The sequence below is a fragment of the Salmo salar genome, chromosome ssa09 (genome assembly GCF_905237065.1).
Source record: "Salmo salar chromosome ssa09, Ssal_v3.1, whole genome shotgun sequence".
NCBI classification, from domain to species: domain Eukaryota; kingdom Metazoa; phylum Chordata; class Actinopteri; order Salmoniformes; family Salmonidae; genus Salmo; species Salmo salar.
In genome coordinates, this window is record NC_059450.1 from 39,940,250 (window position 1) to 39,967,938 (window position 27,689).

The window sequence follows — 27,689 nt, forward strand, 5'->3', positions numbered from 1 at the left end:
TTGGAATAGCACGGAAACCCGTAATTTTTTTCTCTGCGTCCTGAAGAGGCCAATTTCAGGGATAGTCCCATTTGGGCATTCTTGATCATCGGGAGGTTTTTACAGTGTCTAACAGACGACAGTACAGACTGCCATTAGCGGTAGCATCTCCAAAATAAGGTAAGAATCATTTGTCTGCAGCAGACACAGTGAATGTTGTTTTTATGTTGTCATATCATGTTTTTTTTTATTATTTTGTATGATTGTCTAGAGACATAGGCTAATCATTTCCATTCACGATGTATCTCATAATGGGGGTATCCTGCCCTCAAAAACACATTTGATTAATGAGATTTGGGGAGAGATTTTGCGTTTTATTCGGGGGAGGAATTGTCACCTGCGCATCCATCATTAAAATTAATACATAACGTTTTAAAAACATCCTGAGTTAATTCATTATATTTAGAAAATAATATCAAAATCGTGTTTTTCTCGTTGTTCTATTCACATTTCATGAGAATGTCCAAACAATCATGTCATTTTATGGGTTGATTGTCAGTTTTTGTCATATTTTAAGATTATGCGCAGGCTGAAAAATGACACGAGAAATAGAGTGGTGTGATTTCAGGCGGGTTATCACTTACGAGGTTTAATTCGCTCACCACTGCGTCGTTTCTATCGGAATGCACTTGCATACCTCTCTCTCGCTCTCTCTCCGAGCAGACTCATACCATGAACTGGATAACTGAAACGACATGTTCTGTCTGCAAATAAATAGCCTATTTCTATCCACATCACATGTTAGTTTTGCGCGTACATGTGAGGTGGACACCTATACCTTGTTAAATGTCTAACGACGTTAATCTTAGATGAACAAATAGACCGTAGGAGCCAAACCCATTTTCACCTTGCCCCCTGATCATTTCTCTCTCCTATCTTCGCTCAATATGTTTCTCCTCAAGGTCATTCGATGCATAGTAGCGTATTGACTTAGGCTCATTTTATGTTATGTAACATCTAAATTATTTAAACACAAGCCTTTTTGGTTGCGTCATCTAAATATATGTCATTTTTGAATGAAAAATATAGTTTGCGCAAAATGTTGGGTATGCAACATAGCCTACATTGCAAATAAGCCAAGCTCATGTCAATATAGTGTGCCTGTGTAATGGTTATGTAGATCAGGGGTGTTAAACTCCTTCCATGGAGGCCCAACTGTCTGCTGGTTTTAGTTTTTCCTTTCAATTAAGCCCTAGACAACCAGGTGAGGGGAGTTCCTTACTAAATTGTGACCTTAACACATGGTTGTTGGTTCAAGCACAGTGCTCGCTGTCCATGACTACATGACAATATACTGTATGCCTATCCTACTGCATAGCCTACACCCAAGGCCATCAACTTGTTTTTATCATATGATGGTTGTTCCAGTTATCGTGATCTCCCTCAATTGTCAATTTATAAATAGTCAGAGTTAATTTGATTTGGATTATGTTTTCTAGGACAGGTCAGGATAACATCTGACATTTCGCATATAGGCTACAATATGAACACCCATATAGTTTACATAATATACTGTGGTCAACATATTTGCAAGACAGGTGTCAGCAGCAGCTAATGTTAATCCAGGCTGTCAGAATTGCACGTTTTTATTATTGAAGAGGATCAGAGAGCAGCTCACCAGATGGGCTGATTCCCTTGTTTATTCATTAGTCAAAAGGCTTTATAGGATCACCGAAGTACTAACGATAGCCTGTTGCCCATACACCCTATGGGCTACACACTGACTTCATCTAATCCCTCCACTATGTGATGGATACCTTATCACTCACTCTGTTTCCATTCATGAATAGATTCCTCTGGAGGTTTCTACATCGAGGTTATTAAACATAAACTGCAATTAAAAGTCCAGGTGTATGTCCCAAATGGCACTCTATTCCCTATATAGTGCACTACTTTTGAGCAGAGCCCTATAAAGGGAATAGGGTGTCATTTGTGAAGCATCCCATGTGTCAGGCTACAGGTAATCATGGAACCAAAAGTGGCGTATGACAGTCTGTCACACAAGACCACAGTCTACAGGTCAAATGCAGACGGTTAACCTGATAGGTGATGATCGAATGCTTGATGAAGTGGTCGTGCTGACGGCAGTGGTCCTGTCCGACACTGTGATGTCAGGCCAGATGTGATGTGGAGCCAACAGATTTAGAGAACACAAATAGAACACTGGCGTCAGGCAGGGAAAGCATCTGTGCATGTCAAAATCAACCTCATTGAAATCAACCAAGCAATTTATTATTGTTTTTTCGGGTTTAAATTTTTGTTTTACAAAAGGACTGTTTGACACAAAACAGGTTTGAGAGCAAAATTGTTGGTAAAACTTCCTATGAAAACCCTCCCATCATAATGCATTATAAGCATGTTTATAACATCTTATGCGCTATGCATAACGCACTACAATGCACAGCATACATTTGAATGTGTGATAGGCTTTATCTATAACCATGATAGAAATAAAATAAAGGCATGTTTTACATACTGTGCTATATTGTACTACATGTTAGTAGAACAACTCCTTGATGAAGGTTTATTGAGACTGAAACGCTGGTCTATGATCTATTAAATGTGTGCTGGAGTTTCCTTTCTATTCAAAATAAATCCTTCCTGCACCACAGGCATCATGGGAAAACAGAACAGCAAGCTGACCCCTGAGGTGATGGAGGACCTGGTGAAGAGCACAGAGTTTAACGAACATGAGCTGAAGCAGTGGTACAAAGGCTTCCTCAAAGACTGCCCCAGTGGTAGACTGAACCTGGACGAGTTTCAACAACTCTATATCAAGGTGTGTATGAGGTGTGGTACACCCGATGCTGGAGAAATGATGTATATGGTGTTATAACTTCTAGCTAGGGAAATGATTGATATCCTGATTATATAATGTGATTGTAAGAAACCTTTGTGAAGCTAGAACAGACAGAATCAGGGTTTGATTTCTCTATATTAGAACTGCACTGTTGTTCATGTTTTCCCCGTCATATTAACCAATCATAATGCTAGTTAAAAATAGATGTTTTTAAATAGTTGGATATCACAGCTGTCTCTCAATAAATGTTTCAACTTTGCAGTTCTTCCCGTACGGCGATGCGTCGAAGTTTGCACAGCATGCCTTCAGGACCTTCGACAAGAACAGCGACGGCACCATCGACTTCCGAGAGTTCATCTGTGCCCTGTCCATCACATCGCGTGGCAGCTTCGAGCAGAAGCTCAACTGGGCCTTCAACATGTACGATCTGGATGGAGACGGCAAGATCACCAGGGTGGAGATGTTAGAGATCATCGAGGTAAGGAATAACACTGATGGCTGGCTTCCCGGACACAGATTAAGCCTACTTGACTTCCCGGACACAGATTAAGCCGTTTTAGTCCATTACTAGGTTTAATCCGTGTCCGGGAACCAGCCCTATATGTTTGTTGATTTACTTGTACCCATGAAGCTTATACTAGCTGTTTAAGTTGTTTATCCAGTTTTAATTAATCAGCAGTGCATGTTATTTGAATGTATGCTACAAAGACAAACATGACTAAAAGAAACATTGAGACAGAGGACGATCGAGTTTAGCCGCTAGATAAATCAGGAGAACGTGTGTCCCTAGGGATAGCAGCAGGTAAGTGACCGTTGAGGGGGGTGGGATATCCCTAGGGATAGCAGCAGGTAAGTGACCGTTGAGGGGGGTGGGATATCCCTAGGGATAGCAGCAGGTAAGTGACCGTTGAGGGGGGTGGGATATCCCTAGGGATAGCAGCAGGTAAGTGACCGTTGAGGGGGGTGGGATATCCCTAGGGATAGCAGCAGGTAAGTGACCGTTGAGGGGGGTGGGATATCCCTAGGGATAGCAGCAGGTAAGTGACCGTTGAGGGGGGTGGGATATCCCTAGGGATAGCAGCAGGTAAGTGACCGTTGAGGGGGGTGGGATGTCCCTAGGGATAGCAGCAGGTAAGTGACCGTTGAGGGGGGTGGGATGTCCCTAGGGATAGCAGCAGGTAAGTGACCGTTGACGGGGGTGGGATGTCCCTAGGGGGAGCAGCAGGTAAGGTAAGTGACCGTTGAGAGGGGTCGGATGTCCCTCGGGGGAGCAGCAGGTAAGTGACCGTTGAGGGGGTGTGGGGAGAAAATGTCAATTGGCGGAGTAGGTTGCTGACTGTTCAACACCCTGATGGTCTGAGGGTAGAAACTATTGGCCAGTCTTCCAGTTTTTGCCATGATGCTCCTGTACTACCCACATCTGAGTGATTGAAGCAGGGAGAACAGGGCGTGTCTTGGGTGGCTTGGGTCCCTGATGATCATCTTGGCCTTCCTGTGACACTTGGTGGTGTAGGTGTCCTGTAGGGCAGGAAGTGTGCACCCAAATGGTGCGTTCGGCTGCACGTATCAACCTCTGAAGTGCATTGCTGTCTGCGGTGGTGGAATTGCCGTACCAGGCTGTGATGCAGACTGACAGTATGCTCTCGATGGTGCTCCCGTAGAACACTGAGGGGCCTCGGGGGCAGCATCCTGAGGTTGAAGAGTTGCTGTCGTTTCTTCTTCCCCATGGTCTCCGAGTGGTTTGACCATTTCAGCTTCTTTTAGATGTGTACGCAGAGGAATTTGAAGTTATTGACTGTCTCCACGGCCGCCCTGTTGATGAGGATGGGAGTGTCCAGCCTGGTTCCACCTGAAGTCCACAGTCAGCTCCTTTGTTTTGCTAACGTTGAGGGAGAGGTTGGTTACCTGGCGCCACGCCGTCAGAGTGCCTACCTCCTCCCTGTAGGCCGTATCGTTGTTGTTGGTAATCAGGCCTACTACTGTCGCGTCATCAGCTAACTTGATGATGGAGTTGGAACTGTGTGAGGCCAGTCAGTCGTGGGTATACAGGGAGTACAGGAGGGGACTGAGGACACACCCTTGTGGGGCCCACGTGTTGAGAATCAGTGTCGAGGTGGTAATGTTGCCTACCTTCCCAACTTGGGGGCTGCCCATCAGCAAGTCCAGGACACAGTTGAATAGGGAGGAGTTCAGACCCAGGGCCGATTGTAATGAGCTTATAGAGCACTATGGTATTGAAGGCCGAGCCATACTCGATAAACAGCATCCTCACATACAGTGCATTTGGAAAGTATTCAGACCCCTTGACTTTTTCCACATTTTGTTCCATTACAGCCTTATTCTAAAATTGATTAAATAAATAAAAAATCCTTATCTACACATAATACCCCATAATGACAAAGCGAAAACAGGTTTAGACCTTTTGAAAATGTATTAAAAATAAAAAATAAATACCTTACTTACATAAGTATTCAGACCCTTTGCTATGAGACCTGAAATTGAGCTCAGGTGCATCCTGTTTCCATTGATCAACCTTGAGATGTTTCTACAATTTGACTGGAGTCCACCTGTGGTAAATTCAATTGATTGGACATGATTTGGAAAGGCACACATCTGTCTATTTAAGGTCCCAAAGTTGACAGTGCATGTCAGAGCAAAAACCAAGCCATGACGTCAAAGGAATTATTCGTAGAGCTCCGAGACAGGATTGTGTCGAGGCACAGATCCGGGGAAGGGTACCAAAAAAATGTCTTCAGCATTGAAAGTCCACAAGAACACAGTGGCCTCCATCATTCTTAAATGGAAGAAGTTTAGAACTAACAAGACTCTTCCTAGAGCTGGCCACCTGGCGAAACTGAGCCATCGGGGCAGAAGGGCCTTGTTCAGGGTAGTGGACAGACGGAAGCCACTCCTCAGTAAAAGGCACATGACAGCCCACTCGGAGTTTACCAAAAGGCACCTAAAGGACTCAGACCATGAGAAACAAGATTCTCTGGTCTGATGAAACCAAGATTGAACTCTTTGCCTGAATGTCAAGTGTCACGTCTGGAGGAAACCTGGCACCATCCCTCTGGAAGCACGGTGGTGGCAGCATCATGCTGTGGGGTTTGTTTTTCAGCAGCAGGGACTGTGAGACTAGTCAGGATCGAGGGAAAGATGAACGGAGCCTAGTACAGAGAGATCCTTGATGAAAACCTATTCCAGAGCTCTCAGGACCTCAGACTGGGCTGAAGGTTTACCTTCCAACAGGACAACAACCCTAAGCACACAGCCAAGACAACACAGGAGTGGCTTCGGGACAAGTTTCTGAAAGTCCTTGAGTGGCCCAGCCAGAGCCCGGACTTGAACCCGATCGAACATCTCTGGAGAGACCTGAAAGTAGCTGTGCAGCAACTCTCCCCATCCAACCTGACAGACCTTGAGAGGATCTGCAGAGAAGAATGGGAGAAACTCCCCAAATACAGATGTGCTAGGCTTGTAGCGTCATACCCAAGAAGGCTGTAATCGCTGCCAAAGTTGCTTCAACATAGTACTGAGTAAAGGGTCTGAATACTTATGTAAATGTGATTTCATTATTATTATTATTTTTTTTTACATTTGCAAAAATGTCTAAAAACCTGTTTTGCTTTGTCATTATGGGGTATTGTCTGTAGATTGATAACGAAAAAACCATTTAATACATTTTAGAATAAGGCTGTAACGTAACAAAACATGGAAAAAGTCAAGGGGTCTGAATACTTTCCCAATGCACCGTATGCATTCCTTCTGTCCAGGTGGGTAAGGGCAGTGTGTTATGTTATATATATATATTACAGTGGGGAACATTGGTATATAACTGCAGAAGTATCAAGATTAAACTTTGAACATGTTAACAGATTAACCAAGACTGTGTGAAAGGTCTTTCTTGAATTCATTACACTCCTGTTCCTTTCTGTGGTATCGCCTCACCTATTAACCCTGGTTGTCTATAGGCCATATACAAAATGGTGGGCACTGTGATCATGATGAAGATGAACGAGGATGGCCTAACACCGGAGCAACGGGTGGACAGGATCTTCAGCAAGATGGATAAGAATAACGATGACCAGATCTCATTGGATGAGTTCAAAGAGGCGGCCAAGAGTGATCCGTCCATCGTGCTCCTCTTGCAGTGTGATATGCAGAAGTGAGGAGGTGCTCATCTGTATAAAAGCAGACGTGCACACTCTGCGGACAGGCAGCACGTTTTAAATGTTTCATTAAGTTCTTCTTCTTCTCAGCCTTTTCCACAGGAAAAAAATTATGCTTGGACTATTTTTCAATGGACTTGCTTCTTGTGGTTGTATGCATGAGAATGTCAAATAGCGGAATCATTTTTAATATATTACATTACACAGTATCATGATACATTTATATTTTATCGAACCTGACCTGCCAATGTGAATTGTGCACAAGTAATCCTATTCCACTTACCCATTCACTTTGTGGCTAGCTTGTATATCAGTGAAGCGCTATACATTGAATGATTTTGTTCCTGCAGTATTTAGACAATCCATGTCCACTGCTGCAGCTAGCTGCTAATGCTTAACATGCTGGTAATGAACAATCATTCCTATGATCATTGTAACTTGTCTCTATAATACCCAAACTTATTGAGCTCTTGGAAAAATAGAGGAGATCCTTGTTCTTTCCAAATAAGGTGTTCTGTTCAGACTGACTGGAACTGAAGTTCTGGAACTGATGTGTAGGTTCTAATCTTTGCATGCATGTGTTTTGTGTTCAGACTCTATAATCGAACCTCTTGTTAAATAGTTGCATCTGCAAGTGGGAGAACCCCCCTCCAAAAAGCGTTTGGTATTGTTGCATGGGATGTACAGTAGTGATTCACCGACACGATTAACATTCTGTTGTTGCCCTCATATTTAATAACGTATACATGTGTAATTAATGTGACACTTGAGTTCTTGAACGACAGATAATATGGGCCCTGGTTATAACTTCTCACACATACAGAAGATAAATCTGAAAATGTAGTATTGAATTAAAGGAGAGCAGTAATTTGAAAACTAGACAATAAATCTGCTGCTGATAATATACTACCCACTGGGCAGAAACTGGTTGAGTCTTATTTCCACATCATTTAAAAAAAAAAAAAACTTTGAACCTAAATCCAATGACATGGTGACATTTGTTGTTGATTTCACATTAGTGGACAACTCAACCAAATGTAAATCAAAACTAGACGTTGAAATGACATCTGTGCCCAGTGGTTATCTATCCATTATATTATTCTGTTGCTATCAAAATCAATCAATCACCAAGCCAATGCTAATCTAGCTTCAATATTAGTCACCCATCACTCTTAGCATTGCTGGATACATTATACACCATAATAACATCCTAATAGGTTGGATTTCTCAGCCTGTACATTTGCCCACTATTTACAATACAAAGTTACATCATACATATCAATAGGTTTACCGTAACACAGAGCACGGCGTCTGGAGCTTGTAAATGAAGCGCTTATTTCCAGAGCAGAAAAGCCTTACATGAGTTCACCGGACATACTGCATTACTACCAACGGTACTTTTATATTAAAATAAAAAAATTATCAAAAGGTTTCATCTTCTAATCTCAATCTAAGTTTACAATGGTCTTTAACAGATGCAGAATCCTCCACGAGATACAAGTGCTAGGATGAAAACATAGTTTCTGAAACTAAAGGTTGCAGTCCTGTATCAAATGTACACCTATATGGATTACAGAGATTGTGAAAATGTACTTTTTATTGAACATAAGCAGACTGACTTACCACTTGGAAGCTATGCAGGCATGTACTAGCAGACAGTCTCCTTACTGTACCAGTGGAATCTGGCCCTGTTTTTCATAGTTCTGGATACATCATCATGTAGACTTGAATGCTCATAGTTGTTTATTATCATTAGTCTATATTATTACTACAACAGGGTGATCCTATCTCCATGGCAACAATCTTTGTCAAGTAAATGTTTATACTAAATTTGAAAAATCCAATTAAAAAAAAGTTGTGTATTTTGTTAGTTTTGTTCTTTTTATACATGTTGCATGTGTTGCACCCAAAATGACATGGTTACATTCTTTATGTAGTACTAAAGAAACGCAATCAAATAAACATCTATGGGCTTTTACAAAAGGCATGGTCTGGTAAGTGTGATTCTATTCATTATCCAGGCAATCAATGATGGTACATATTTCCTTGCTTGCTTATCCAACATAAAAAATATGATGCTGTTTAGCAACCTGTTAGGTTCCAAACATAAGCATTCTGTTGTTGTTGTTCGAGGTGAATTATTGGCCTTTCAAGATTCTCTAATTTAAGATACAGGTATTTGCATTTGTTTATTTTCCCCAATGTCTGTAATATTATGTATTACAACCAATAACAGATTGATCAGCTAATATTTGTTAATCCATTTTATTGTAACAATGTAACAAGAATTAACATATAAATTAGGTTAGAAAAATTTGATGCGTAAAACATCTTTCAATTGACAGTAGTTTAAAGCACATCATCAGCAGTAACCTAAACATATTACAGTTAAATCAATAGCAGGGTTGGCAAATTGTTTCTGAACAAGGAATGAAACAAAACAGAATTCCCAATGTATCAAAATTATACAGTGTATTACTAACTGTAATCAAAGTCAAAGATATCTACATCGAGTGTACACATACAGTAAGCTGAAAAAAGTCAATCAACAAATCAGCCAAAACCAAATTTACAGAATTTAAATTACAAGCAATTAAAGATGCTCAATAATAAGAATCATTGTACCATCTAAACAGCTGTGAAATATATTTTCCATAAACAAAAATATTGTATTTTCAGCTATTTGAAGCTGGTGTACAAAACCGAAAGTAAGAGAGACAAAACGTAAGAACGGGAAGCATAGACATAGCTCACATAGAACAGATCTGCCACTTCTTAGACTTGCTTTCAATGAGAACTATAACACACATTTCTAAGCGAATTTGGTTGGGTCATTCTCAAAAAGTTACACATTGCAGCTTTAATATGTAGAAAATGTTAAATATGCATAGAGATATGTGAAAGTAACGGTGTTGACAATACAATAAAGATGTATCCACACAGCCACTATGAAAGTATATAGGCCTACATACTGTATCATAAGGGGAATTCTTCATAATTCATCCGTCTGCATGGCGCACAACAATAAAGCAGAGTCTTAAGTCTCCCAGAGAGGCTTACGTATTCACTTCTAGCAAACATGAATAGAATGTGTTTAAAAATCCTGCACTGTTCTAATGGCTTGTTAGGCATGACGATGGCCTAATCCACCATCTATCAGGGTTGGGGTCAACTCCATTTCAATTCCAGTAAATTCAGGAAGTACAAATTGGAATTTGGTTTACTAACCAAATTGACCCCAACACTGACATCTATCAACTACCCCAGGTCTTCATCTCCTGTATGTCCTCCTGTCCCTCTCTGGATCCTGCAGCTGATGTATCTTGATGTGGTCACTTTTTGGCAAATTGCTGAAAGAAAAAAGTTTGAGAGAAACACCAACACCACATCTTTAATGTTCTGCGTAAGATCAATAAGGGATAAGGGCAATATACACATGTACAATGTCCTCCTCCTATCTCCTACCTGGTAGATAGGGGGGTGATGAAGAAGAACTGACGAAGGTGCTGCCGTTCTGACAGCTCCAGGAGGAGATCCAATGAGATACGACGATTGTGCATGTCCTTTGGAAAACAAATTGGAGACAATTTTTTACCAGCGTTGATTCAGTAAGACTTTTGTTGGGATCCCCAATTAGCCGCTGTCAAAGCAGCGGCTACTCTTCCTGGGGTCAAAACAGGATACAAAAACCAAAAAAATATACTGAAAAAAAATATGAATGCAACATGCAACAATTTCAAAGTTTTTCATTTGAGGAAATCAGTCAATTGAAATAAAATTCATTAGGCCCTAACTGGGAATACAGATATGCATCTTAGTCACAGATGCACTATATATATATATATATATATATATATATATATATATAAACATTTGTGGATTTGGCTATTTCAGCCACACCCGTTTGTTGACAGGTGTATAAAATTGAGCACACATCCATGCAATCTCCATTGACAAACATTGGCAGTAGAATGGCCTTACTGAAGAGCTGAGTGACTTTCAACATGGCACCGTCATAGGATGCCACCTTTCCAACAAGTTAGTTTGTACAATTTCCACCCTGCGTTAGCTGCCCCGGTCAACTGTAAGTGCTGTTATTGTGAAGTGGAAACATCTAGGAGCATCGGCTCAGCCGCGAAGTGGTAGGCCACACAAGCTCACAGAACGGGACCGCCGAGTGATGACGTGTGTAGCACGTAAAAATAGTCTGTCCTCAGTTGCAACACTCACTACCGAGTTCCAAACTGCCTCTGGAAGCAAAGTCAGCACAATAACTTTTCGTCGGGAGCTTCATGAAATTGGTTTCCATGGCTGAGCAGCCACACACAAGCCTAAGATCACCATGAGCAATGCCAAGCTCCAGCTTGCGTGGTGTAAAGCTCACCGCCATTGGACTCTGGAGCAGTGTTACCTGAATCATCCCCAGCTTACAATTGGCTCACTCATCCCCCTCCTCTCCCCTGAAACTATTCCCCAGGTCGTTGCTGTAAATGAGAATGTGTTCTCAGTCAACTTACCTGGTAAAATAACAATAAAAAAATGATATATAAAAAAAAAAGTGATGAATCAGTCCAACGGATTCATCTGGGTTTGGCGGATACCAGGAGAACGCTACCTGCCCCAATGCAGTGCCAACTATACAGTTTAGTGGAGGAGGAATAATGGTCTGGGGCTGTTTTTCATGGTTCGGGCCCCTTATTTCCAGTGAAGGGAAATCTTATCGCTGCAGCATACAATGACATTCTAGACGATTCTGTACTTCCAACTTTGTGGCAACCGTTTGGGGGAAGGCCCTTTTCAGCTGTGCACAAAGCAAAGTCCATACAGAAATGGTTTGTCCAGATCGGTGGGGAAGAACTTTACTGGCCTGCACAGCGCCCTGACCTCAACTCCATCGAACATCTTTGGGATGAACTGGAATGCAGATTGCGAGCCAACATTCCACAATCCTCTTCAATGGCTGTGCGAAGGAGATATGTTGTGCTGCATGAGGCAAATGGTGGTCACACCAGATACTGACTGGTTTTCTGATCCACGCCCCTACCTTTTTTTTTAAGGTATCTGTGACCAACAGATGCATATCTGTATTCCCAGTCATGTGAAATCCTTAGATTAGGGTCTAATGAATTAATTTCAATTGACTGATTTCCTTATACGAAATGTAACTCAGTAAAATATTTTCAAATTGTTGCATGTTAAGTTTAGATTTTTGTTCAGTGTATTACATTAAGGTACTTAGTTGTAACCCAGAAATTATTTCATATTAATAAAAAAAAATGACTGCATTGGGCCTTCAAATTAGTCATAGAAGTTGTAATCTTCAACGATTTCATGGATTTCAAAATGTCTCAGCACGTCAGCTCAAACAAAGGTCTTGGAGATGAGCATTAACTTGAACTTTGATTAAATACTATTTTACAAACAATGTGACTCCAGGTGTGTAAATAACAAGCATGCATGTAGGTCTGTCTTACCATGTAGACGTCAAACTCGTCCAGGCACCTGAAGGGGGACTCAGTGATCTCCCAGAGGGAGAGGATAAAACACACTGTAGAGAAGGATCTCTCTCCTCCAGACAGAGACCGCATGTCACTCATACTGTCGTTCTCACGGCCTGGCGGCTTCACCTGTACACACAGGCCCAGGAGGTTAAAGAGGACAGACAGACAACAGGACACATTGAGTTGGGAGTTCACATCTGTAGCTTGAGTGTCTAGTTTGATCTGGTTGTTGTTATGTGTGTGTCCTGTTGTCTGTAAATACTGATGATTTAATGCTGTCTTAAACTCAGTCCTCTTGAATGCCAAACATATTCCTGTAAAAAGCTAAATAAATGAACTGAACAATTACGATGAAAATCTATTTGTCAAATTGATTCTGACGAATGCAGATAGTTTATTTATGTAAAAGCTACGGAGGCCATTTGAAAACTATGTGGATTAGCACACATACCGAGATGGAGAGCGTCTCACTGCTGTGATCAAACATCATGGACCCACAGCAATTCATCTTTATCAAGAAATTATTAAAGTACAACTTGCATCTCACAGAGAGGGACCTAGGTACATGAAAGTCAAGAGTGTGGGAATATTCAACATACGGTATTCAACAATCAGTATTCATAGGGCAAGTTGTGGACTAAAAGGGCCAGTCGTGTCCTAAAAAGCATGCTCAATGGAGATCATACATTTGTACAGGCTTAAGCTTAATCGGTATCTGGGAAATGAGCCATAGAGTATTATTTTGGGGGTTTAGAGCGGTTTAAATAAATTACAACAGTCATGAGCATTTTCAAAGCGGGATTGTCCTTTATGAAATGCGTCAAATGATCACGAATTACCTGCGCATTATTTTGTACCGGGTCTGCCTGTCGGACATTATGTTGTCAAGACGATCAATGAACTTCTTCAGATCTCTCACTTGGTTTGATTTGTCCCTGTAGTTAGCCAGGGCCTCTGCATACTCTCTGGTGAAGAGACAAAGATGGTTGAAGTCGGAAGTTTACATAGACTTACTTTGGAGTCATTAAAACTAGTTTTTCAAACTCTCCGCAAATTTCTTTTTAATAAACTATAGTTTTGGCAAGTCGGTTAAGACATCTACTTTGTGCATGACACAAGTAATTCTTCCAACAATTGTTTACAGACAGATTTTTTCACTTAATCACAATTCCAGTGGGTCAGAAGTTTACATACACTAAGTTGACTATGCCTTTAAACAGCTTGGAAAATTCCAGAAAATGATGTCATGGCTTTAGAAGCTTCTGATAGGCTAATTGACATCATTTGAGTCAATTGGAGGTGTACCTGTTGATGTATTTCAAGGCCTACCTTCAAACTCAGAGCCTATTTGCTTGACATCATGGGAAAATCAAAAGAAATAAGCCAAGACCTCAGAAGAACAATTGTAGACCTCCACAAGTCTGGTTCATCCTTGGGAGCAATTTCCAAACGCCTGAAGGTACCACGTTCATCTGTACAAACAATAGTACGCAAGTATAAACACCATGGGACAACGCAGCCGTCATACCACACAGGAAGGAGACGCGTTCTGTCTCCTAGAGATGAACGTACTTTGGTGCGAAAAGTGCAAATCAATCCCAGAACAACAGCAAAGGACCGTGTGAAGATGCTGGAGGAAACAGGTCCAAAAGTATTTATATCCACAGTAAAACGAGTCCTATATCGACATAACCTGAAAGGCCGTTCAGCATGGAAGAAGCCACTGCTCCCAAACCGCCATAAACTGCACATGGGGACAAAGATCGTACTTTTTGGAGAAATGTCCTCTGGTCTGATGAAACAAAAATAGAACTGTTTGGCCATAATGACCATCATTATGTTTGGAGGAAAAAGGGGGAGGCTTGCAAGCCGAAGAACACCATCCCAACCATGAAGCACAGGGGTGGCAGCATCATGTTGTGGGGGTGCTTTGCTGCAGGAGGGACTGGTGCCCTTCACAAAATAGATGGCATCATGAGGACGGAAAATTATGTGGATATATTGAAGCAACATCAAGGCATCAGTCAGGAAGTTAAAGCTTGGACGCAAATGGGTCTTCCAAATGGACAATGACCCCAAGCATACTTCCAAAGTTGTGGCAAAATGGCTTAAGGACAACAAAGTCAAGGTATTGGAGTGGCCATCACAAAGCCCTGACCTCAATCCTATAGAAAATGTGTGGGCAGAACGGAAAAAGCCTGTGCAAGCAAGGAGGCCTACAAACCTGACTCAGTTACACCAGCTCTGTCAGGAGGAATGGGCCAAAATTCACCCAACTTATTGTGGGAAGCTTGTGGAAGGCTACCCGAAACATTTGACCCAAGTTAAACAATTTAAAGGCAATGCTACCAAATACTAATTGAGTGTATGTAAACTTCTGATCCACTGGGAATGTGATGAAAGAAATAAAAGCTGAAATAAATCACTACTATTATTCTGACATTTCACATTATTAAAATAAAGTGGTGATCCTAACTGAGCGAAGACAGGGAATTTTTACTAGGATTAAATGTCAGGAATTGTGAAAAACTGAGTTTAAATGTATTTGGCTAAGGTGTATGTAAACTTCCGACTTCAACTGTACATACAAAAGTAACGTACAGTATTGGCCTTGAAAAGTAATATTTTCAAAATGCCTTAACACAGTAGGTACAGCATGTGGGAGCAGGCAGAAACGTCTTCTAACATCACAATCTCCATAACTCAGAACTAAAATCTTGCCTAATTTGGTGTTTACCTAATCTGTCCACGAGAGATGAAACATTACAAGACAACAGACAGTTGTTTTATGAAATATTCATGCCATTTGGATATGTACTGATGGAGTACCCTACCTAACCACCTGCTCGTGGTCTCCATGGCTACTCTCCTGAACGCTGATCTTCCTCCGTAACCTCGTGATCTCCACATCAATACTCCTGGTGCTGCGCTCTACCTGTTGGCGCTCTGGGCTGATCTCTTTGGCTTTGGCCACAAATTCCTGTCAACAGTTTATAAACAGGTTAACAACTGCCATTTACAGTATGTTCATTTCATTTTCCCCAATTTGGCCCCATCATTGTTTTTTATTTATCAAAATAACATGCGGGATGACAAAAAAAATGCATACAATAATTTAAATTCATCTTATGTAATTCACCAATAAATATCCATATATGGGTTGATTTGTGTTTGAGGTGGGTTCTGTTTCGGTTAGATTATTTGGGTTGAATGCTGTAACACAGAATAAAACAACAAAAAGTCCCATGACGGTAGGGACTGTCCATTATTACTTATTAACCATCAATTATCCACATCACTTTTATAAAATATTTCAGTTGTGTATATTAGGCTACATTTGTTTTATGACTATTATTTAATTCCAAGTCATTATCTCATCTCTATAGAGCTGATGTATATCCTGTCTGACTAAATCACTATTTTGTAGTTCTTCAAAGTAAATAAAGCATAATTTTATGACTGCTGAAGACCAGCTATCAATCACTTAGATAATGTATTTTCAGGTAGTGATACGCTAAGCAACAGCTGCTCTCTAGATTCACGATCACGATACGTCGCTAAGCAACAGCTGCTCTCTAGATCCCCTCACGATCACGAAACGTTGCTAAGCAACAGCTGCTCTCTAGATACGATCACGATACGTCGCTAAGCAACAGCTGCTCTCTAGATCCCCTCACGATCACGATACGTCGCTAAGCAACAGCTGCTCTCTAGATCCCCTCACGATCACGAAACGTCGCTAAGCAACAGCTGCTCTCTAGATCCCCTTACATCACGATACGTCGCTAAGCAACAGCTGCTCTCTAGATCCCCTCACGATCACGATACGTCGCTAAGCAACAGCTGCTCTCTAGATCCCCTCACGATCACGATACGTCGCTAAGCAACAGCTGCTCTCTAGATCCCCTCACGATCACGATACGTCGCTAAGCAACAGCTGCTCTCTAGATCCCCTCACGATCACGATACGTCGCTAAGCAACAGCTGCTCTCTAGATCCCCTCACGATCACGATACGTCGCTAAGCAACAGCTGCTCTCTAGATCCCCTTACATCACGATACGTCGCTAAGCAACAGCTGCTCTCTAGATCCCCTCACGATCACGATACGTCGCTAAGCAACAGCTGCTCTCTATATCACCTCACGATCACGATACGAAAAAATATACTATATGGAATTCAAATAACTGAACCGACTTTGGTTAATTAGTTGTTAAAAAAAAATATATAACATTTCGGTGAATCGCTCAGCACTAGGGTTGATTCCAACATTGGGACAAATATTATCGCTTACTGTGACCTCCTCTTCTTTCAGAGCCAGATCACTTCTCATAGCCTGCATGTTGTCCTGATGATCCTTGAGTTTCTTCTCTAAGATCTTCAGGTTTCGTTCCAGTTTACTGCACTGTGCTTCAGCCTTACCCTGTTCCTCCTGGTCAGTCAAGAACAAAACAATAACACAAAGCACAACGTCATTACAAACAGTTTCATGTGTTTGTACCAAATAACTCCAATTTCATTAGGGACCATTTCAACTATAAAAGTTACTCTGGATAAAAGTGTCTGTCAAGTGGCATTACTAAGCGCTTTGATCTTTACAGCATCAGGCACTCCAAACATGTCTACAGTACCTTCAGTGGTTCTGTCTCCTCAGCCAGCTGTTCTATCCTGTTCCTCACATCAACATACTGGCAATCAACTTCCTTGGTAGTTCTCTTATGCTCCTCCAGCTCCTCCTTCGCTTCCTCCACAGTTTCCTTCTCACTGTCGATTCTCTGCTGGTTCTCTTGAGCCACTTCTTCCTGTAGCATTTGATGAAGTTAAACGTTTAAATGAAATGCACCGTGTTAACACTTCAATCAATCCAACCAACATCGATCATCTCTACAGGAAATCATGGCATCATTCGGAATCATGGATAAATAAAGTTATATTTTACCAAAGTGCTGATGTCATCAGTCTGTTCCTCCTCAACATTCTCCAGCTCGGTCACACCGGCCTTGACCTGATTCACTGTGGCCTGGATTCAAATATACAGGTAGACCGTTACACAGCATGCATGTCCTACGTTACATAGGAGGTGTAACATGCTCAACAACAGATCGCACCCTGCATTAATATACAGGACATTTGTCAATATCTTTCAGATACATCTACAGCAATGCTTACGTTTACAACAACACCAGTCTTTTTCAGAGTAGTGATGGTGCAATGCATTGGACTGTTGTCAGTTCAATGTGTCAATGTTTTCATTGCATATGTCCCTATTCAAAATGAACAATTGGGGAAGAAAACTGAGCAGTGACAAACACATAACACAGTTCAACACATTACCAGAGTCTTTTTCAGAGTCATGATTGTGCTGTGTAGTTTGGCCTCCATGCGCTGGATGTCCTCATTGACTGAGCTCAGGTGAAGCTGAAATCGGGAGAGCTGGGCCTTGTAGTTCTCCAGCTCTGACTCCACCATGCTGAGCAATGACAAAGAACAATAAAACTACAAATCAATACAATGCTGAAGGATAGTATCATCTCATGGGATGAAGGCGGCAGGTAGCCTGGCGGTTTAAGAGGCTTGCCAGTTCAAATCCCGGGACTGACTGGAAAAATCTGAGTGGGTGGGGGGAGGGGGAACGTGAGCTGGCAACCGAAAGGTTGCTGGTATCAAATCCTTGATGCCATTGCCTGCTATTGTGCCCTCGAGCAAGGCACTTAACCCCCCAAAAACAACTGCTCCCCGGGCGCCCAGTGTGGCAGCCCCCCATAACAACTGTTCCCCGTGCGCCCAGTGTGGCAGCCCCCCATAACTCTCCAAACACTGTATATGTATATATTAGGGCTGATCCCATTTAGTCGACTGTAACAAATTAATTGTGACTAATTTTTTTACATGGTGCACCTGTCTGATTCATGCCTGTCTCAGGATACTGATCCATGGCAGAGGCCAAAGGGATGGCACATTCCATCACTCTAAGACATGTGATAGTGAAATTGTGTATGGTTATATCATGTAAAAAATAATGGTGGAACACTAATACATTTAATATAATGACAAATTCGCTTTCTACCGCGTTGTATATGGTCCCTGTCCAAGGTTCTGAAACATGATAGTCAGCGCACTGTAGAGTTGGCACTTTCCCCTATGTTGCTATTGTGCAAAATAGCAAAATTACCCAGCATATTGGGATTGAGAACAATGCGGCGGAGGCAGCAGCAGAGATGAGGAAACAGCCCTTGCCTTAGCCTAATTATCCAAGAAAATTGAGGAGAGAGGAAACCAACTTAATTAGGTCTATAATCAAAAACATACATATATATATACATACATATATACATATATATATATACATATATACATATATATACACATATATATACACATATATATACATACATACATACATACATACATACATACATACATACATACATACACATACACGTATGTACACACACACCCATATTAGAGGTCGACCGATTATGATTTTTCAACGCCGATACCGATAATTGGAGGACCAAAAAAAGCCGATACCGATTAAAATCGACCGATTTAAAAAAATATATATTTATTTGTAATAATGACAATTACAAAAATACTGAATTAACACTTATTTTAACTTAATATAATACATAAATACTATCAATTTACCCTCATAAATAATGAAACATGTTCAATTTGGTTTAAATAATGCAAAAACAAAAGTGTCAGAAGAAAGTAAAAGTGCAATATGTGCCATATAAAAAAGCTAACGTTTAAGTTCCTTGCTCAGAACATATGAAAGCTGGTGGTTCCTTTTAACATGAGTCTTCAATATTCCCAGGTAAGAAGTTTTAGGTTGTAGTTATTATAGGACTCTCTCTCTCTATACGATTTGTATTTCATATACCTTTGACTATTGGATGTTCTTATAGGCACTTTAGTATTGCCAGTGTAACAGTATAGCTTCCGTCCCTCTCCTCGCTCCTATCTGGGCTCGAACCAGGAACACATCAACAACAGCCACCCTCAAAACAGCGTTACCCATGTAGAGCAAGGGGAACAACTACTCCAAGTCTCAGAGCGAGTGACGTTTGAAACGCTATTAGCGCGCACACGCTAACTAGCTAGCCATTTCACATTGGTTACACCAGCCTAATCTTGGGAGTTGATAGGCTTGAAGTCATAAACAGCGCAATGCTTGAAGAATTGCGAAGAGCTGCTGGCAAAACGCACGAAGGTGCTGTTTGAATGAATGCTTACGAGCCTGCTGCTGCCTACCATCGCTCAGTCAGACTGCTCTATCAAATATCAAATCATAGACTTAATTATAACACAATAACACACAGAAATACGAGCCTTTGGTCATTAATATGGTCGAATCAGGAAACTATCATTTCAGTGAAATACGGAACCGTTCCATATTTTATCTAACGAGTGGCATCCCTAAGTCTAAATATTTCTGTTACATTGCACAACCTTAAATGTTATGTCATGATTATGTACAATTCTGGCAAATTAATTACGGCCTTTGTTAGGAATAAATGGACTTCACACAGTCCGCAATGATACACACACACACACACACACACACACAGTTGAAGTCGGAAGTTTACATACACCTTAGCCAAATACATTTAAACTCAGTTTCACAATTCCAGACATTTAATCCTAGTAAAAATTCAATTTTAGATCAGTTAGGATCACCACTTTATTTTAAGAATGTGAAATGTCAGAATAGTAGTAGAGAGAATGATTTATTTCAGCTTTTATTTCTTTCATCACATTCCCAGTGGGTCAGAAGTTTACATACACTCAATTAGTATTTGGTAGCATTGCCTTTAAATTGTTGAACTTGGGTCAAATATTTCGAGTGGCCTTCCACAAGCTTCCCATAATAAGTTGGGTGAATTTTGACTCATTCCTCCTGACAGAGCTGGTGTATCTAGGTCAGGTTTGTAGACCTCCTTGCTCGCACACGCCTTTTTCAGTTCTGCCCACCAATTTTCTATAGGATTGAGGTCAGGGCTTTGCGATGGCCACTCCAATACCATGACTTTGTTGTCCTTAAGCCATTTTGCCACAACTTTGGAAGTATTCTTGGGGTCAATGTCCATTTGGAAAACCCATTTGCGACCAAGCTTTAACTTCCTGACTGACGTTTTGAAATGTTTCTTCAATATATCCACATAATTTCCCCTCCTTATGATGCCATCTATTTTGTGAAGTGCTCCAGTCCCTCCTGCAGCAAAGCACACCCACAACATGATGCTGCCACCCCAGTGCTTCACGGTTGGGATGGTGTTCTTCGGCTTGCAAGCCTCCCCCTTTTTCCTCCAAACAAAACGATGATCATTATGGCCAAACAGTTCTGTTTTTGTTTCATCAGACCAGAGGACATTTCTCCAAAAAGTATGATCTTTGTCCCCATGTGCAGTTGCAAACCGTAGTCTGCCTTTTTTATGGCGGTTTTGGAGTAGTGGCTTCTTCCTTGCTGAGCGGCCTTTCAGGTTATGTTGATATAGGACTTGTTTTACTGTGGATATAGATCATTTTGTACCCGTTTCCTCCAGCATCTTCACAAGGTCCTTTGCTGTTGTTCTGGGATTGATTTGCATTTTCGCACCAAAGTATGTTCATCTCTAGGAGACAGAACGCGTCTCCTTCCTGAGCGGTATGACAGCTGCGTGGACCCATGGTGTTTATACTTGCGTACTATTGTTTGTACAGATGAAGGTGGTACCTTCAGGCGTTTGGAAATTGCTCCCAAGGATGAACCAGACTTGTGGAGGTCTACAATTGTTCTTCTGAGGTCTTGGCTTATTTCTTTTGATTTTCCCATGATATCAAGCAGAGGCACTGAGTTTGAAGGTAGGCCTTGAAATACATCCACAGCTACACCTCCAATTGACTCAAATGATGTCAATTAGCCTATCAGAAGCTTCTAAAGCCATGACATTTTCTGAAATTTTCCAGGCTGTTTAAAGGCACAGTCAACTTAGTGTATGTAAACTTCTGACCCACTGGAATTGTGATACAGTGAGTTACAAGTGAAATAATCTGTCTGTAAATAATTGTTGGAAGAATTACTTGTGTCATGCACAAAGTAGATGTCCTAACCGACTTGCCAAAACTATAGTTTGTTAAGAAGACATTTGTGGAGTGGTTGAACATGAGTTTTAATGACCCCTACCTAAGTGTATGTAAACTTCCGACTTCAACTGTATATATCTACAGAAATAAGACAGAAGCTGCTTCTGTTGTCTGTTTGAGTGTTTAATAGCCTACTGATTCAGTGAGCACCAAGCCTCATGCAACGGCAAAATGTTGGATAAAGCAAACACACAGATTCGGTTGTTTTTAATCATTTCTATTGTGTAATAAAGGCTTTACAATAGTAGGCCAGCATCCCGGAGTCGCCTCCTCACAGTTGACGTTGAGACTGGTGTTTTGCGGGAACTATTTAATGAAGCTGCCAGTTGAGGACTTGTGAGGTGTCTGTTTCTCAAACTAGACACTAATGTACTTGTCCTCTTGCTCAGTTGTGCACCGGGTCCTCCCACTCCTCTTTCTATTCTGGTTAGAGCCAGTTTGCGCTGTTTTCTGAAGGGAGTAGTACACAGCGTTGTATGAGATCTTCAGTTTCTTGGCAATTTCTCGCATGGAATAGCCTTCATTTCTCAGAACAAGAATAGACTGACAAATTTCAGAAGAAAGGTCTTTGTTTCTGGCCATTTTGAGCCTGTTATCGAACCCACAAATGCTGATGCTACAGATACTCAACTAGTCTACAGATGGCCAGTTTTATAGCTTTTAAAAAATCAGCACAACAGTTATCAACTGTGCTAACATAATTGCAAAAAGGGTTTTCTAATGATCAATTAGCCTTTTAACCTCTCTGGGATATGTGGGAGCGTCCCACCTCGACAACAGCCAGTGAAATTGCAGGGCGCCAAATTCAAAACAACAGAAATCTCATAATTAAAATTCCTCAAACATACAAGTATTATACACCATTTTAAAGCTTAAGTTCTTGTTAATCCAGCCACAGTGTCTGATTTCAAAAAGGCTTTACGGCGGAAGCATAACATATGATTATGTTAGGTCAGTGCCTAGTCACAAAAAATACATACAGACATTTTCCAGCCAAAGAGAGGAGTCACAAAAAGCAGAAATAGAGATAAAATTAATCACTAACCTTTGATGATCTTCATCAGATGGCACTCATAGGACTGTTACACAATACATGTATGTTTTGTTCGATAAAGTTCATATTTATATCCAAGGGAGCCACATCAATTTACAGAAATACTCATCATAAACGTTGATATAAGATACAAGTGTTTTACATAGAATGAAAGATACACTTCTCCTTAATGCAACCGCTGTGTCAGATTTCAAAAAAGCTTTACGGCAAAAGCACACCATGCGATAATCTGAGTACAGCGCTCAGGCACCAAAACAAGCCATTCAGATACCCGCCATGTTGTGGAGTCAACAAAGGTCAGAAATAGCATTATAAATATTCACTTACCTTTGATGATCTTCATCAGAATGCACTCCCAGGAATCCCAGTTCCACAATAAATGTTAGTTTTGATAAAGTCCATATTTATGTCCAAATACCTCATTTTTCCCCCGCTCGTTCAGTTCACTATTCCAAATGCAGAAGGCGCATGCACTAAGTCCAGACGAAAAGTCAAAAAAGTTGCATTACAGTTTGTAGAAACATGTCAAACGATGTATAGAATCAATCTTTAGGATGTTTTCATCATAAATCTTCAATAATATTCCAACCGGACAATTCCTTTGTCTTTAGAAATGAAAAGGAACTCAGCTCGCTCTCACGGCCGTACGCGTGACTGAGCTCATGGCATTTTTCCAGACACCTGGTTGAAACAGCTCTTATTCTCTCCCCATTCACAGTAGAAGCATGAAACAACGTTCTAAAGACTGTTGACATCTAGTGGAAGCCTTAGGAACGTGCAATATGACCCCACAGACACTGTATATTGGATAAGCAATCACTTGAAAAACTACAAACCTCAGATTTCCCACTTCCTGGTTGGATTTAGCTCAGGTTTTTGCCTGCCATATGAGTTCTGTTATACTCACAGACATCATTCAAACAGTTTTAGAAACTTCAGAGTGATTTCTATCCAAATCTACTAATAATATGCATATCCTAGCTTCTGGGCCTGAGTAGCAGGCAGTTTACTCTGGGCACATTATTCATCGAAGCTTCTCAATACTGCCCCCAGATGCCAAAGAAGTTAAAATGATAAACTTGGATTAGCTAACACAACATGCCATTGGAACACAGGAGTGATGGTTGATGATAATGGGCCTCTGTACACCTATGTAGATATTCCATTAAAAATCAGCTGTTTCCAGCTACAATAGTCATTTACAACATTAGCCATGTCTACACTGTATTTCTGATCAATTTAATGTTATTTTAAAATGGACAAAAAAAATTGCTTTTCTTCGAAAAACCAGGACATTTCTAAGTGCCCCAAACTTTTGAACAGTAGTATATGTATGTGTGTCTTTCGGAGGGAAAAGGGTAAAAAGCTGAAGTCAGATTTCCGTTGGACCTTGTGTGCAATTGACCAATAATGTGATCTTAATCTGGTACTTCCTGGTTAAATAAAATTAACAAATATTTACTGCTGATGTGTATCGGAGCAAGGTACTTTATAAGAACACACCACAACAACCATACCAAAATAAATGTAATAAGAGTCCAGATTAATAAAATAGGTACTTGCCGAATTTCTGTTTCCAGATCTCCCCCGAGGTATTTGGCCATGCTGAAGTCTGGAGTGTAGTACCGGTTAGGGTAAACCTGGTCTCCCTCCACAGTGAAGGCCTCACGGCAGTTCCTCGGGGGTCGGCCTTGTTGCATCACTCTCCTGGCTGCATCCTTCTCCTGCAATCACAACCGGGACAAGAGACATTGGTAGCTGGGAACTTTATCATGTTTTTTATTTATTTATTTATTTCACCTTTATTTAACCAGGTAGGCTAGTTGAGAACAAGTTCTCATTTGCAACGGCGACATGGCCAAGATAACGCAAAGCAGTTCGACACATACAACAACACAGAGTTACACATGGAATAAACAAACATACAATCAATAATACAGTAGAAATAATCTGTCTGTAAACAATTTTTGGAAGAATTACTTGTGTTATGCACAAAGTAAGATGTCCTAACCGACTTGCCAAAACTATAGTTTGTTAACAAGAAATGTGTGGAGTGGTTGAAAAACAAGTTAATGACTCCAACATAAGTGTATCTAAACTTCCTACTTCAACTGTAGATGACAAAGTTACTTTTAGATTTGTATAATTTTTAATTTAGATAGAATTGTTATTAAATCAGATTACAATGAATTGAGATACGAAGACTTTATGAAACTGTTCCACGAAAACGTGCATATGAAAATCCTAACTGGCACGCAGATCGGTAGAAATGGCAAGATAAACTGGCACTCCAAATGGAAAAGGTTGCCGACCGCTGGTGTAGCCTATTACCGGTAAATTCGGGAGCGTAACAGCAAAATCTGCGAAGGCCAGCAGCAGCGGGAGGTGGTGGTTCGGGAACAGGGTTTTTAATCCTCTGGTTATGCTATCTTGATCTCTGGCTGCCTCGAGTCATTTGTGTGTCTTAATTATTTAAATCACAGTGTGCTTAAAGCGTCGGACAAGCACAGTAGCCTACATATAGTTGATTGTCAAAACACAGTGTGCCTATACGGAAAAATACGTTTTAAAATTTCAACCAGTCGATTGGTCGAAAGAACAGGTAACTTTTGGTCAACCAAGATTTTTATTTATATATATATTTTTAGTCGGGGACAGCCCTACTATCCAGCAAGAAATGGGAAACATTTGCATGCAGCAAAGTCTACTGCCGATCTTCATCAAACTTCAGCTGCATACTATTCCCACCAGTGGCGGATTTAGGTATGGGCGACATGGGCAGAGCGCATCTTGCCGGGGCGCCCGCACCCAAAAATGTGGAATGGTGACATTTGCGCGATCGGTTTTCTATTGCTAATTTGCATGTCACGTCAATGATATCATGTCACCATGTGGGACTGTCGGTCAATTAACCTTGTCGAAGTGGGGAGGGGGGGTAGGTTGACCTCCGGTCTCCCCACTGGAAGCCCGAGTTAGGGGAAGCAGGGGAATCTATCAAATAGCACACCTCTAACTTTGTACAGTACTAATGCAATTAGTAAAATCAGTCACATGGCGAAATGCTACCAAATAAACCACAATTCATTCATAATGCGAATTTATAGTTTCACAGACGTATTGCTGCATTTTTTTCTGGTTTGTGCGAAATCATTAAGAATAATATAAAACCAGTCTGCACACCACCAAGGTGAATTGGTTTAGTCTTGACCCTTGGTTGACAGTGTTGGGGGATGGGTAATGTATTGATGCTCGAGTGCCAAATCATCACAAATGGATAAGGAAAGGTCTAAGCCATCAGGTGCCCAGTTTAGGAAAAAGAGGAAAGAAGAGAAACACACAAAAGATAAAAGGTATGCAGCTATGTCATCTCTTTGAGTATTATGCATGTAATGAAATAGGCTAGTATAACACTTAGTGAGGGAAAAAAGTATTTGATCCCCTGCTGTTTTGTACGTTTGCCCACTGACAAAGAAATGATCAGTCTATAATTTTAATGGTAGGTTTATTTGAACAGTGAGACAGAACAACAAATAAATCCAGAAAAACGCATTTATAAATTGATTTGCATGTTAATGAGGGAAATAAGTATTTGACCCCCTCTCAATCAGAAAGATTTCTGGCTCCCAGGTGTCTTTTATACAGGTAACGAGCTGAGATTAGAATCACACTCTTAAAGGGAGTGCTCCTAATCTCAGCTTGTTACCTGTATAAAAGACACCTGTCCACAGAAGCAATCAATCAATCAGATTCCAAACTCTCCACCATGGCCAAGACCAAAGAGCTCTCCAAGGATGTCAGGGACAAGATTGTAGACCTACACAAGGCTGGAATGGGCTACAAGACCATCGCCAAGCAGCTTGGTGAGAAGGTGACAACAGTTGGTGCGATTATTCGCAAATGGAAGAAACACAAAAGAACTGTCAATCTCCCTCGGCCTGGGGCTCCATGCAAGATCTCACCTCGTGGAGTTGCAATGATCATGAGAACGGTGAGGAATCAGCCCAGAACTACACGGGAGGATCTTGTCAATGATCTCAAGGCAGCTGGGACCATAGTCACCAAGAAAACAATTGGTAACACACTACGCCGTGAAGGACTGAAATCCTGCAGCGCCCGCAAGGTCCCCATGCTCAAGAAAGCACATATACATGCCCGTCTGAAGTTTGCCAATGAACATCTGAATGATTCAGAGGACAACTGGGTGAAAGTGTTGTGGTCAGATGAGACCAAAATGGAGCTCTTTGGCATCAACTCAACTCGCCGTGTTTGGAGGAGGAATGCTGCCTATGACCCCAAGAACACCATCCCCACCATCAAACATGGAGGTGGAAACATTATGCTTTGGGGGTGTTTTTCTGCTAAGGGGACAGGACAACTTCACCGCATCAAAGGGACGATGGACGGGGCCATGTACCGTCAAATCTTGGGTGAGTACCTCCTGCCCTCAGCCAGGGCATTGAAAATGGGTTGTGGATGGGTATTCCAGCATGACAATGACCCAAAACACACGGCCAAGGCAACAAAGGAGTGGCTCAAGAAGAAGCACATTAAGGTCCTGGAGTGGCCTAGCCAGTCTCCAGACCTTAATCCCATAGAAAATCTGTGGAGGGAGCTGAAGGTTCGAGTTGCCAAACGTCAGCCTCGAAACCTTAAAAACTTGGAGAAGATCTGCAAAGAGGAGTGGGACAAAATCCCTCCTGAGATGTGTGCAAACCTGGTGGCCAACTACAAGAAACGTCTGACCTCTGTGATTGCCAACAAGGGTTTTGCCACCAAGTACTAAGTCATGTTTTGCAGAGGGGTCAAATACTTATTTCCCTCATTAAAATGCAAATCAATTTATAACATTTTTGACATACGTTTTTCTGGATTCTTTTGTTGTTATTCTGTCTCTCACTGTTCAAATAAACCTACCATTAAAATTATAGACTGTTCATTTCTTTGTCAGTGGGCTAACATACACAATCAGAAGGGGATCAAATACAGTGAGGGGAAAAA

At 41.2% G+C, this 27,689-nt stretch overlaps 2 protein-coding genes across 4 annotated transcripts in view; one reads left to right on the forward strand and one right to left on the reverse strand.

Moving 5' to 3' along the window:
- The first annotated feature begins 48 nt into the window (after positions 1–48).
- LOC100196798 (visinin-like 1b) lies at positions 49–8,993 on the forward strand. The gene is given in 4 exon segments (NM_001141820.1): positions 49–159; positions 2,652–2,818; positions 3,102–3,317; positions 6,811–8,993. Coding segments are annotated over 3 exon segments (576 nt in total). The 5' UTR covers positions 49–159; positions 2,652–2,656; the 3' UTR covers positions 7,009–8,993.
- A 264-nt stretch (positions 8,994–9,257) lies between these two features.
- Positions 9,258–27,689, reverse strand: part of smc6 (structural maintenance of chromosomes 6) — a 34,436-nt gene continuing 16,004 nt past the window's right edge. For all 3 annotated transcript variants that reach the window (XM_014211480.2, XM_014211482.2, XM_014211481.2), the window contains exons 17-27: positions 24,255–24,415; positions 17,843–17,978; positions 17,448–17,528; positions 17,140–17,310; positions 16,803–16,940; positions 15,344–15,489; positions 13,349–13,474; positions 12,961–13,066; positions 12,483–12,635; positions 10,474–10,571; positions 9,258–10,358 (exon numbers count right to left, since the gene is read on the reverse strand). In XM_014211480.2, coding sequence (XP_014066955.2) covers positions 10,280–10,358; positions 10,474–10,571; positions 12,483–12,635; positions 12,961–13,066; positions 13,349–13,474; positions 15,344–15,489; positions 16,803–16,940; positions 17,140–17,310; positions 17,448–17,528; positions 17,843–17,978; positions 24,255–24,415 — 1,395 coding nt within the window. In that variant the 3' untranslated portion in view covers positions 9,258–10,279. The remainder of the gene's footprint in view (positions 10,359–10,473; positions 10,572–12,482; positions 12,636–12,960; positions 13,067–13,348; positions 13,475–15,343; positions 15,490–16,802; positions 16,941–17,139; positions 17,311–17,447; positions 17,529–17,842; positions 17,979–24,254; positions 24,416–27,689) is intronic.